Source organism: Hetaerina americana, unplaced genomic scaffold, assembly GCF_022747635.1.
Source record: "Hetaerina americana unplaced genomic scaffold, ioHetAmer1.1.p SCAF_2, whole genome shotgun sequence".
Lineage (NCBI taxonomy): Eukaryota > Metazoa > Arthropoda > Insecta > Odonata > Calopterygidae > Hetaerina > Hetaerina americana.
In genome coordinates, this window is record NW_027286763.1 from 109,530,329 (window position 1) to 109,544,731 (window position 14,403).

Genomic DNA, 14,403 nt, shown 5'->3' on the forward strand with positions numbered 1-14,403 from the left:
ATTTAATCAGCATAATCCGAAAACAGCACTTTTTGGCCTTTACATTGGACTTGGGCGATGGGCAACAGATAAAATTACAAACACCCAAACCTTAGGCGAAGGAAACTCCATTTAGGCAAACCCAAAGCCTCTGGGCTGACGGGTGAGGACATTACCTCATCACCAAAGGGCCCAGCATTTTAATTTAGTTCCAACCGAGTATGAAATGCTTTCATTTATTGATCAATCTTGTGAAATTGAAGAGGGTTTAATGGGACTTCATCAGATAAATTCTGATTGAATAAAAAATCGGAAATTGGACTAAGCTAATAAGGTACGTGAGCACAAGGTGAAAAAAAATACCTTGAAGGATTCACATTCTGAGAAGTCCATTTCACTTGGGGCATCATCCTCGTCTGCTTCCTCGCACGCTGCCCCTTGGAGCTCCTCTTTCGGTTCTTCCCTTGCCACCCCCTCTGCTGCATCCCCCTCCTCCTCCTCATCACCCTCCCGCTCCTCCTCCCTAAGGAGAGACTCGCACTCCGCCCTCCCCTCCACCCTCGACCCTGGGCCACTGCCTCCCACCCTGACCCCTCCCCCCCCCTTTTGCCTCCCGCCCTTGGCAACCGTGGGGGGGGATGCAGATGCGTTGCCCAGCTGCTCCTCATGCAGCGTCGTCATTCGCACGGGCAGCTTCCCTGTGCCGGTGGAATTGGGAGACGCTTAAACGTCGGGGAGGGTTGGGGGCAGCAGGAGACCACAGGACAAAGGGGGAGGGGCAGTGGGACGTGGGGGAGGGGAGAGGGAATGGGAGGAGGAGGAGGAGGTGGAGGGAGGGAGAAGGGGAGAGGAGGAGGAGAGAGAGAGAGAGAGATAGGAGAGGAGAAACGAAAAAAAAAGCCTGCTCTAAAAACGTGCCAACTCATTTCTACCACTGTGAATTGGTTTTTGGTGAGTAGACCAAACTGCATGATGAAATGAATGACATTTGCCATTACACCTCCTTTGCTTGCAAATCACCAAACGTTTACAAGGGACAAGATTTACATTCAAATGAAGAAGGTAATATAAAATGCCAAGGCCGATGGAATGATGGTTAAATAACTACAGCTCAGTGGTTCAATCAAATTTCCATCGATTTCATCTTGATTGAAGCCAGCCTTCAAAGCACTATTGCATGTACCGACAATTTCTTTCAAATATAGCCGAGCAAATTCAAGTTTGTGACGTCATCATGAGTGAGCAAGAAAGAGGTGAATGGCAGATTTAATATATACAAGTTTTGTAAACTATTTATCAAACACAATCTAAGCAACACATCTCTTCACAAAAGTTATAACAGCATTCCTGGGAACGTGTTCAAATGCTGAACACTATATACAATGATACAAAAAATTGTCAACAATGCCACATATTACACACAATGTTTATGATGAAATGTAAAGTAATATTCAACTAAGAATGTAAAACAACTGCATTTGTCAAGGAATGCAGTAGACCATGCTTTCTCTTAATTAAAATATACGGCCCAAATTTGAAATTAAAAATAAGATGGGAAATCTCAACATACCATGCTGTCACAAAAAATAATTGAATTTCATACTTCAAGTATAAACATTTGGTGATAACAAGAGTAACAATACACTATATTCCCATTGCTAACTTTATCAGTAACTTACTTAACATCTGTAGCCAGGAACGAAATTTCAACATATTTTCAAAATGGGATGATTATTCTTAGCTAATGAATTTTTCAAGCACTGGATGCATAATATAAATTAATCAGGTTTTAGTACAATGAGCAACATTTGCAAAACTTGCAAGAGAAATACCAAAACCAAATGGGTAGAAACAAATGCTCTCCTTCATACCTGACTAAACGGTTGACGACCCTCCTCACTTCTCCCAAAGTATTACCAGGTAAAACCACAAATTTGAAAGGAAATATTAAACATATTTGGCAAACCAAACTGTTACAAATGACAAGAAAATATAATACATGTATGTAAAGAAAATCATAGCATCACAAAAATGTGAAATAGAATGAAAATGTTTATTCAAATCCTTTAAAAACAATTAAACGGTGACAATAAAACTTAGAGAAGAATTTTTGGTATGCTGAGATTTTTTAATAAATTCATAAGAATAAAAATTTAAACATAAGAATCCACTGAAACAAATCATAACAAGAATAGCAAACATCACATGCAAGTATCACAATAAACCATATTAGCAATCATAGAAAAATTACCTAATGCGAAAAATCTTTCAAGCCAAGATTATCAGCAAAATTTAAATCAAGAGCACTTGGGAATTAAAAATAATAGACAACTCTTCATAAATAATGTTGTTACATTGCTGATAAAAATTCAAAACATGCCATACGTTATCTTAAAAAAAATGAGTAAAACAATTAGAATAAAATATTAAAAGAGATATTCAAATATGATCTTGATTAAAATTCTGAATATTTACTTGCCGCAATTAATTGAGGTTACAAAGAGAAAATAATTAGTCACAATGAAACCTAACAAATCAGCTAACTTAAAATTACCCACATAACTCCGAGCCAATAGCTTATTAATATTGATAGGAGACAAATTTGCTCCTTTAAAATAAAATCATGTTATATAGAAGACGATAAAAGGGTAAATAAATATATATATATATATATATATATATATATATATATATATATATATAAATATTTGTCAAAATACAATCATTTTTACATAAAATAACAGATACTTCACCACAAATGATTGAAGAAAGAATATTAAAGGAAGAGGGAGTGAAAAAGTTTACCATAATTTTACTTGGGTAGCTTGCATGCCACTAAATACTTTTCTACCACAAGATGTAATACAGGAAGACACTAATTCAACTCTTATTTATTAGCAATGCACTGCCCAGAAGCCAAAGAAGACATAATATTTACTAGTGAGATATCGTGCAATGCATCAGAAATAATAAATGCCATCTTATGCTAGTAAGCAAGAGAAAAAAGAAGTATGCTAGGGTCCTCGTGCATTAACTCTTTTTTCCTACTATTGGAAAAACATCTTGCCACCTCACCTGAAAAGCCTCGAGGGAAATAAATTTTGATACAAAAGATGAAAAAAGTACAGCAAATCTTTACAAAAACAAGGGAGGAAGAAAATATGGATGTGCAGAAGCAAGGGTGTAGGTTAATGAGGTGGGTGAGAGGAAAGCCATGGCTAAGGCAAAATGTTGGTTTATGCCAAAAACTGCCCAAATTCTGTAACACTAAAGTAAGTTTCACTATTTTTACTCATTAGGAATAATTTGCTTGGGCTATTCTTATTACACATTGTAAAAGTTCAAGAATAAAAATTATAGCAGGTATACTTTACTAGTTACCTAATATCTCAATTGAAAATAGGTAACACCAATTAAGGTTCATTAACACACTCATTATACTAAAAAGCACACAATTCTATGACAATGTTACTTATAATGATCACATTTAAAAATTAATGAATTTTTCAATAAGTAATTAAAAATATTCTTAGTTTTTGGCATACGTTGAACTAGACCCACATGATAGCTATGAATAAAAGAGCCACTCCATAAAATATCAAACGGATATTGTGTTTGTAAAATATGGAAAACTGTAAATTAATCCACAGAAAAAAATTAACCCGAATATTTTATGCAATATCATTAGTAAAACTCCCCAACAAGAAGATGTGCCAAAGCAGAAAAATTCTGCAAACAATTAACCTCCATGCCATCTGGAGTCCTTTTGTTTGTGAAGCAGCTGATGTATCAATAAAAAACACACTTTACCAAGAGTCCAAAAGAGTTTTCAATTGCAATTCAAAATGGATTTATTGAATTAATGACACACATAATACCGACAGCAATTAAGATGAAATTCATATTTGAAACAGAACTTCTCAGAAAATCAAATTTCTTCAGAACCAAGCTTGGCTGAAGTAGTGTTGACACATAAATAAGTTATCATTAAAATTTTTCTCAAAATATACCTCCAGTTCATATTTCATAGAGTGACTTAACAAGGCTTATAGAAATATGTATAAATAGTGTAGTGATTTTTGACAATTGTGAATACACATAGAGCAAGTACCAAGAATAAAGTTTTATCCAAAAGTTTAAATGGAAGTTACTAGAAAGGCAAGTAGTATTCTGGTAGGTCAAGCACAAAAAATCTTAAATTTAATTTACAGGGATGGTTATCTTTCGTAAGACAGTTTTCATGAGTGCTTGAGAAAAATGCTTTTATTTTATGTTTTTGGCCCTTGAGTATTCCACTTGCCCATTGAAGTGATTCAATAATCAACATCCAAAGCCTTTCTAGAACAATCCACCGTGAGTGATCAGTTTCATTAAGCAACACTTAGGTATTTTCAAGGTAACAGAAAGTTAACACAATGAAGATAAATGAAAAAGCAGAGTGCTGCACAAAGATTAGCAATATTTACCTATATTCAATAACTTTAGTAAACAGACGAAAAAGTATTCAGAATGAAGCAAGAAAGTACAGGTTGATGAATGATTAAGAGAGGGGAAAAAGCAGAAAAGACCTACGTTTAGCCCCCGAAGATGGCTGCAGTCGCAGAGAGTTGAGGTTGAAGTTGAGGTTGAGGAAAGTAGGTCGGGCTGAAAGAGAGAGGAGGAGAATACCAGATGCACGCATGGAACGCAACAATGGCACTCAATCACACAACAAAAGACATCAGAGAGAACATTGTTTCACACAAACACTGATCTATGGTCCACACCAAAACACCCGGCTCATTCGCCAAACACAGGGCTCTTGAACTTCAATGCAGCTACGATTTATAAGTGATAATGGGATTGCCTTCACTGCAATTGTTTTTCTTGAACAATACATTTTGTAAATACTGGTCAAAGGATATGATGCTCAATGGTCAGGATTCTTATCGAGTGGTTTCATCCACCTGACACCAGAAAATTTATAAGTACTGATCACTGCTTTCCTTATATTTGAGACAAACTTTCACTATCGCAAACTTATTTTTTTACTTAACAAAAAACGCCAGGACAGGTGATGATATTTTAAAAAATTATTGTTAAATAATCTGTAAGAAGATGGTATTTACAGGAGATTTTCCCTTATGTTTCAAAATAAGTTTTTTTTTGTATCTTGTGAGGTACATCAGATAGAATATCTTGACCATTTTTCAACATTTAATATAGTTGCATGATAATTGAGTTGAATTCTGACTTATTTTGGTCAAAACATTGATCAAAAATATCTGATCCCAGATTTACACCATAATGTGTAGCTTGCAAATAAGGAATATTATTTGTATAAAAGACAGAAATTCTGATGAGAAAACTAAAGGCTAGTGCATAAATGCTATCAGGTGCATAGCCCACACAAATGGAGAGAATGGCATAAGCGAGAAATATAAATGTTAGAAGATTCTCTGTATTTTTTGTACAGGTGATTAAAATTGTTATCTTGACTTCTTTGATAACTCTTGAAAATTATCCATCAAAATGCAGAATGTGTTTAAGTATGGATGCAAAAGACGATGATGACATCTGCCACTTAACTTATATGAAATGATTGTAAATAATGAATTTTAGGCAACTGCACGACTGAACTGCACATTCCACAAGTGAAGGGTGACACTGATCAACTAAGAAAACTATCCTGTCCACTGAAACCTGCTGCATTAATAATATGATCACTTGTGAGGGTAGAAGGTTAGCTGTGATTGATGAAAGGAATCAAGGTTTCAAATGAAGGGGATTTAATGTAACTTAATTAACTTGTCAGGATCTACAGTGCTTTTGAAAAATGTAAAAACAACTCCATGTCATAAAGGTAATGAAAATTTATTAAAAATCTAAGTCTAATGGAGTTTATTACAGCACTATAATTTAACTAGTACACAGATTTAAATATTCTATGTGAAGTTCTATAGTTAAGTCAAAAAAAGGGGTAAATATTTCTGTTTTACTTATATGGGTTTCTATTTTCACTTTTTAGCTTTATATTTTACTTTGAAAATATTTGTTACTCAGATAATTTCTATACGAAATACTTCTGCTGTCACTGTATGCAATGACTCTAAGCACTTTCAAATTAGAACATTTACTCTAGGATTACAATTTGAACACAGACTAATCATTTTTTTGCAGCTTAATCATCAAACTCCAAAAGCATGGGAAAAAGCATTGCAGGATTGAGCCCCAAATATGTATATATGTATAAATATATATATATAAAGTAGAGGACCTTGGCTACTCAAGCACTTGGGTATTCATTTTAATTACATGCAACTAACTCACAGTAATCTATTATCTAACCTTCTCTCTGAATTAGCATACAAACACCTTTTGTTCGCATTTTATGTGAATCCAAATTTTCACCAAGCAATATGTACAGATTAACACAAGCACTCAATGTTTGTCAAGGCGATCCTTTCATCTCAACTCTTGTACATTCAAACCCCATCACTGGTAGACAACCTTGAAGTAACTTTAAAAAAAAATCACATGCTAATGACTGGTCAAAAACTGTCAACCAGTCATCACAATCATGTCTGAAAAATTTTGTTTGAGGTTATGTACGAATGCATGGAATTTTTAATGGAAGTTGAAATAAATTATGAAAATAGGATGATAGGGCATTCAATTTTTAAAAAAGAATAAATTTCCAGCAGATAATACATTTTATCATCAACAGGCAACAAAGTGAAACCTTGGGCAGCATCAGTCTGATAATTACATTGTTAGGCATTAATTTCTTGGCCTTTCCATTTCTAAATGTGCATGGATGCAGTTTCTAAAGTTGTAAAAGACTTGGAAAAAAATACTAGGAAGAGTAATTGGAAAATGGCTGCAATAAATGACATCTTTCTGCTTGAAACTACCAAGAATGTAAAAAAAAAAGGTCCAGCGATTTATTAATACACAAAACATTTGAATTTCTCATATTTTTTAAACATAAAGGCATTCATGAAATTCAGATCAAAATGTGATTCTCATTTGGGCAATGCTAACTTCGGTCAAAAATAAATACTTCATGCCTTTTGACGTTTGTATCTATTTGTCATTTTGATAGGGAACTTTTAAAGACAAAGAAAGAATAACCAAGTCTCTTCCTAGAAAGGTTGATGGAATACAAAAATTATAGCCGGACAATTCAGATGTCAGTTATCACAATTGCCTAATGAGTTGAATAACATCTTAAGAATGTTCACTTAACATAATAAATTATTTGAAACAATATCTGAATACCAACACCATCAATCTGCCATTCATATTCATTCTCCTTCCTAATTCGTGAATGCAAACTCCAAACAAGACATTAGTTGGCCATTATAGCAGTGTTCTTATAACCATTTCAATAGAAAACTGAAAAGAATCGGTCTCAAAGTAACTCTGCTTCATGGTTCTCATCAGTGACTAGTTTCAAGAGTGAGTACCGACATAAACATCCATGCCAGGACAATTGGTCTGTATATATGGAAGTTGTATTTTGCAACTACATACATGACTGTGAGCTAATTTCTACCAATGCATTATTTATAACATGGCAAGTTAATCCTTTTGGCTATTTTCTACATTGGCTTTGATTACTAATAAAATTTAACATATTACAGAACTTTATCAATCCAATATCCTTTGCTTTCCAAAATTTACCAAAACCCACAAGAGATAAATGCATTAGTTTCACCAAAAATGCCATTGGTCTAAAACTAATATATCCCACGCATGCTAAAAATAAAAGAGCTCTCTGACTGTAAATGATAACTGAGAATAAAAGCCACTTGTATGTGTGTTCAATCTTTGAATATATATTTTTTCTTATAAAAATCTCCATACTACACAAATTGCTCTAAAAGAAGCGGCTAAGAGTTGTAAGACTATGCTGAGGTAAAAGGCCTCAAGTCTATCTTGTGTTCAGAGGTGCCAAGTTTTATCAGCTGATTCAATTAACCAATTTTATGGATTGAGCAAAATAAATAAATTTGAATACACCCAAAGCCATGAAGAAAAGTAATGGCCCAAAATATTACTCATAATTATGGATGCAGAAATGGTCAATTTGCTCATTGAGAATTTATTATAAATCAAAGTAAAGAGAGAAAGGATTTTAATGTGATATAGCAAGAGCAGGAAAAAATGCACCTTAAGCAATGACCTCAGAGCATGAAACTGGAGTAAACAATTATGAACTGAATAACTCAAATTAGGATTTAGTTTAATTCTATGCGCAATGCTGTTCAACATTTGAATTTTTTAAATTTATATATAATCTACTGTGGAGGAAACTGACAGTTCAAGTGATAAAATATATCTTTCTCCCTAGTCATTTGGTTCAAACATAATTCTATTTTTAGATATTATTTTAAATAAAAATGAATTTTTAAGGGTTAAACTTTGCCATTAACTGACTGAAATTCCTGCATTTTTCATTTGATACGTGTAATAATCTACAGATAAGCATTTAAAACTAATAAAAAATGGTTGTTTTCCACATTTAAATCCATAGCTTATGTCTTCTGCAGTCAATCAGTATTCTCAATTCGTTTCAACAAATTATGAACTATGAACAACAGATAATTACTTCTGAATGCAAAATCCCATTGAAAAACCAGAGAAAATTAGAGGTAATCAAATAACGGAATCATAAAATTTCACTATGTGAACCAGTTAGTTCTAACCAATATACTCATTAATAGTCCATCAGAATCCTTGAGATCTTTTTTTGTTGTTTGGTATTTAATAAAAGCCCTTGCAATATGCTTTTCAACATTTAAAATGGATTTTTTTGTAATCCAGTAAGTGCTGTCATAAAACCATAAATTATGACTCTTTCGTCATTTTTACAGCAATTTTGATAAATATTGTGCCATCTATTTGGATATCCTGGAGCCTCATCCTTAATAAATACCAAATTGCTAGTATGAAATAAAAATATGTAAATAATATAATAATAATAATTAAATACGTAAATAAGTTTCAGGCTGCTGACCCATGACAACTATCAAAATAATGAATGACATTAAAATTAAAGCAACAAAAAATAAGATTGGAATAATAAAAAATGTTTGATACTTTTTGCTTGATCTTATTTTCTACACAGATTGCACAAACACAAGTAAATTAAAATGTGAGATTTAAGCAATTTATGAAAAAAGAAAAAATCAGTTAGTTTCCATTGCATGACTTATAATGGTAATTTATCCAGATTCAAAGTCTGATTTATTTTCACAATCTAAGCTTCACTCTAATACCCACTTCCAAATTCCCTTTGAGCATCATAGTGCAGAGTTTCGTGTTGATATAGGCATCTAAAGAAGTGCCCAGCTGGAGTAAATAAAAGTGTTCATTTCAATCTGCTTGTCCATGAGAAATGGCACTATACTGTGAGCAAAGTTCCAAAACTGATTAAATTTGGACAACTGATCCGATAATCAACCAGGTGAACATTTGAAAATATTTTCCCATCAACAGATTTGGATTCTATTTGTTGCTGGGAAGATCAAGGATTTACCAAGAAATATTTTTCAGCACCTTAAGTTCTGATTTGTCAAGTTTTTAATGCTTTTCAATACCTAGTCAGAGAGATAGCTTGCAAAAAAATACACATAGATTGCGGGGCATATTTAATGCCTACTTGGGAGGAATATCTTTCACTAATATCTAAAAAAAATCGAAAAAAAAAATTAATTTCCCCATTTAGCAGGAAACGCAGACTGCTGAATGATAATAATCAAATATAAATTGTACTTCGATACCTAGATGAATAAATAGCAACGAGTATGCCCATGACAATTATTCTCCATTAATTCTTAAGAATAATTAGAATATTCCATCTGTGAAAATTTAATATCAGACATTGCCATAAGCAGAATACAAACTTTGAATTTGGTTATTCCAACCATGGTCTTTAGAATAAAATTATATAGTATTGCCTCTCTTCATATATTTTTAAAAAATCACAAGATATGCACGCTGTTTCACATATTCTGGCACATGAAAACTCAACAATCCATCTCCTCTTATTCTATGCTAGACTAAATACTCATCATAGAAATTTGTAAAACTCATTTTATTTATCTGAACAGACTTCCTATGAATTAGATCATATGAAAAGAAATACCTACCGTGGGCTCTGCTATCTATTCAAATCTAATCAAAATTGAATATCAATGGAATTTAACTATCAATTAATAAGAATACGTACAGTAAACCCTCCACATTCATGAGTGACTTATACTTGTAAATTCTTATTAAGAACAGAATGGAGAACAACATTAAAAAAACATTGAAAGTGTTCTCCAAATGTTCTCAACATTAACTTATTAAAAATCCATTAGCAGTAATGGGAACAAAACTATTGCCAATGTAGAGGATTTACAACTCTAACCAATGGGAGAATACTGCAGTTTCATACTCCACATAACAAAAAATAATAAGCAACAAAAAGGGTATTGCAAACAATCCTAAGTTATAAAACACAAATTAATGAGTTTATATCATTTTAAAAACAATATTAAAGATGGACATAAAAAATAACACTAATGTGCTAAAATAACATGAATCTACTATTGTTGAACTATGAATACTAAGCTAAAGTAACTGAAACGAAGTGGATTTATACGTGTGGGTTTTAATTATAGTGTTTAAGAATTAGTTTTGGCACAGAAACACAGGAAAGCCTTGGGCTGGAAATGGGTAAACCAAATATACGGCAGGGAAGGAAGAAGAAGAGTAAATGGGTTTGAATGAGAGAGAGAGAGAGATGGGGAGAGTGGATGGGTGGACATCAGACAGGTGTTGAAGAGAAACCAAAAGCCATGGTCATGTCCAGAGAAAAGGGGGGGAAGAGATGAGAAGACAGGAAGAATAGAGGTAAAAGAAGAATAGAAGACAGGGGGACGACAGGAAGAGCACATCAATGAATCAATCAAAATGTCTGCCCAGTTTACCTGTAATGATTGAGCCTATACCAGGTGGCGCAACGAAATGGAACGTGGTGTAATCAGCAACGCAGATCACGAGGGGAAGAGGGGGTAGGGGAAGAAAGAAGTATAAACCAAAGGAGAGCAGAGGTGAGAGAGCCAACTCAATTAGCATGAGTACCACCTTTGGCGGTTTCTCCCAAAACTTTCCATACCATTACCCAGCCTCATGAAACCCAGCATTGTTAAACTTCCAACAACATGATAGTTACTGAAAATGCACATATGCAGCAAAATATATGCAGGCAAATGTGGCAATGTCATAAACATGACTGTCAAGCAATGCCCACTGCACCGTCACAAATATTTATGAATGGAAAATAACTCCCTGCAGGCTTGTAATTAGAGTTACTAATGTAAAAGCAAATCACAGAATAGCTTAGCAAAATATACAGAGAAGTAAACATATTACTTATGTTATGAATATTTCAACATCCCAAAAAAAGAGATATCTCACCCTGACCTGTTAGTACAAGCAATGAAAGACTGTTAGTCAGAAAGGACACAATAAAGCATTCATATTGCAATTTCAAGCTTGCTTATCAATTATACATATTACTATTGGTAACCATTGTTGACTGCTAAAGTGTAAAAATTTACAAGGAGTAAATTGCATTTTAAATATTGTAAAAATTTATTTACAAATTTATTCACATAGTACTTCTGCACTGTCCTATACTCCAAAGAATAACTATAATCCAACTGAATCAAATTAAAATTTCCATAGCATGATTTTCCTAGCATACGAATATCTTAATTTCTTAGTCCTTAGTACATAGATTCAAGGTACAGAAATACTGTCTCACATATGCACATAGCTATTATCTATGGCACAAAATCATAAAATGATTTCTCTCTAGCTTCAAATAAATAGAAAATGTTAAAATGTACACCTATGCACTTTTAAGTGCATAGGTAACATGCCACTTACAAAAAATTTACCATGCATATTAATATGGTTTTCACTTAATTCATTTTTTATCACATTACTTAGGTAAAATATTAATTGCTTGACAGGGAGAGGAACTCACTCCTAGATTTCCCTGATGCGTGAATCTTACATGATGCTGGGCTTAGTATTAGGTGGAGCTCTACCCTCACCTACCAAACCAAACTTCCAGTTGATTGCTGCAGTGGTGATGTTTCTTGAAACTGAATTATTTATAAAATTTTGCATATAGGATGCTCACCATTTAGACACACCTAATTCTACTGATTTTAACATGAGGATCAACATTTTGTGTGTACGTGGAGCACAAGAGTGCAAATTGAGTGAGAAATGAAGCCTAATTTGGTGGCATGGAAAAAATGTTATGCAACATAAGTTATCTTGAACCTATCTATGTACATATATTTTCAAGCTGAGAAAAAAACTTGCTCTGAAATACTTTTTACATCTGTAATGATAGCTACTAGTAAATTTGGTATTATAACTATAAAAATTATCACCTGACTTTATCAAAGCTTTGAACAGGGCTTGATGGTGGCTAATAATAACCAAGTCCATAACAGAGACGAAGAGCACTATAATTTTTCACTGAATAAAAATTTATTTACGACCAGCTTCAATGCACTACACCATTTTCAAGTAAACATTTTCATTTGAAAATGGTGTAGTGCATCAAAACTGTTCGGGAATAAATTTTCATTTGGTGAAAGATTGTAGCAGTCTTCATCTATGTTATTATGGAACAGTTACACCACATCACACCTGACTCTGTAATTTATATAATGACAGAGTTGCTAGACTCTTGGATATTCTATATAACTCAAGAGAGAAACAAAATATAGGAGGATTTTTACACCTGCATCAATTTGATTTCAGGCATAATCACTCATTTTCTTTGATATCAAATGGAGTAAAATGGATTCCATCACTGATATGACTCTACTACTACTACTACTGGTATTTTAGTTGAGACATTTAGTGAAACTACCATAGTTTTCATTCATTTTTATGATTTTCAATATTACCCTTGATCATTCAAGGTTCACCGACTGATTAATTAGATATTGCCTCTCGTGGCAAAGAAAACCAAAAACTTGTACATAACTGCTTAGAACACAATACTTTTTCAGGAAAACCATACTATGGAAACCTTTAAGTTGGCCATCTAACATTCCGATACATTTCACCCAACCTTGACATTTACTTTTCCATTGCATATCCTTTGATGAAACACCGGGGTAAAACTTATCTGAACATTTTACATCAGCAAGGATATTAAACAAATGTTAATAGTCCATTGAAAAAAAACTACATGTTCCCAGGGTTGAATTTTCAATCATCATAAAACCCTTTAGTTCAAGGGTTTTCCACACTTTCACTGCACTGATGGTATCAATGCTAGCAATGCACTTACCGAGGCCAAATGGTTTAGTTGGAGAGGCAATGGTAGATGGTAAAGTAGAGGCATCGCCACAACCACCACTTTGGGCCAATGGGGATGTCTGGTGTAGGTGAGGGTGATGTAGGTGATGGTGACTTTTGGATACCGAAGGACTGTTACCAGCACCACCACCTGGACCTCCAGGTAGCTGCTCACTGTTAAGGTCTGCAAAGCTCTCAGAGCGGACTGGGCCCTCGTGTCCTCCCTCAAGCCGCAAGTACTGTTGGTGAATGAATGAATCAGAAAAGGCATTCAGAGCTCCATGTTTCCACTTTGGCCAAAAGCAGGAGGATTCATCAGATACACATTGACATAGGTTTATCAAAAAAAATTACCATGAGACTAATGTATAAGCAGGAAAAAAATGACAAAAATTAAAGTTATAGCAACACTGAACCATCTGCAAATTGATTCAAAAATTAAAATCAAGTAAAAACTGAGGTGACATGCGGGCACAATTTGGATATCATCTTCTTCACATTCATCAGTACTCCAATCCTACATTTGGTTACCAGCAGCTCTCCATTTTTCTCTATTTAGTGTTATAACTTCCCTCGGACCCCCTGCTATTTCTTCTCAGTTTTACGTTCTTCTTAATTTGTGTCCTATGCACTCGTCTCTTGGTCTTCCTTGTGGGGTCCACACTTCAATTACGTTTTTAACAAATCCAGTGAGAACAATTCATCTATTGCCATGGTATGAGAAATATTTTGAACAAATATTAATACTTTGATGAATTTTGGAAATTGGTGAAATTAAATCACATGAAGCAAATCAGTAAGTCACATTGTTTCTACACACCATTATTAATTACCAACGGCTTTCACTCTAATATAATTTTTCATCTGACTATGGTCACGTTCGAATATTGTCAACAATCACAGAGGAATACCGTATTGCAGAAGGTTGTAAAAACGTTTCCACGTTGTCGGAACAGAGCTCACTTTGTGGCATATTTCAGATGAAATTCTATGATGTGGTACACTAAAAATATCCATATAGAACTTTATTTTTGACAAGCCTTTCAGGAAAACGCAAGA

The 14,403-nt window shown here is 33.8% G+C and overlaps 1 protein-coding gene across 1 annotated transcript in view; it reads right to left on the reverse strand.

The window, feature by feature from the left end:
• Window positions 1-14,403, reverse strand: part of Khc-73 (Kinesin heavy chain 73) — a 171,994-nt gene that overhangs the window by 15,844 nt on the left and 141,747 nt on the right. Inside the window, exons 27-29 of the mRNA XM_071585636.1 lie at window positions 13,337-13,583; window positions 4,552-4,623; window positions 343-701 (exon numbers count right to left, since the gene is read on the reverse strand). Coding sequence (XP_071441737.1) covers window positions 343-701; window positions 4,552-4,623; window positions 13,337-13,583 — 678 coding nt within the window. The remainder of the gene's footprint in view (window positions 1-342; window positions 702-4,551; window positions 4,624-13,336; window positions 13,584-14,403) is intronic.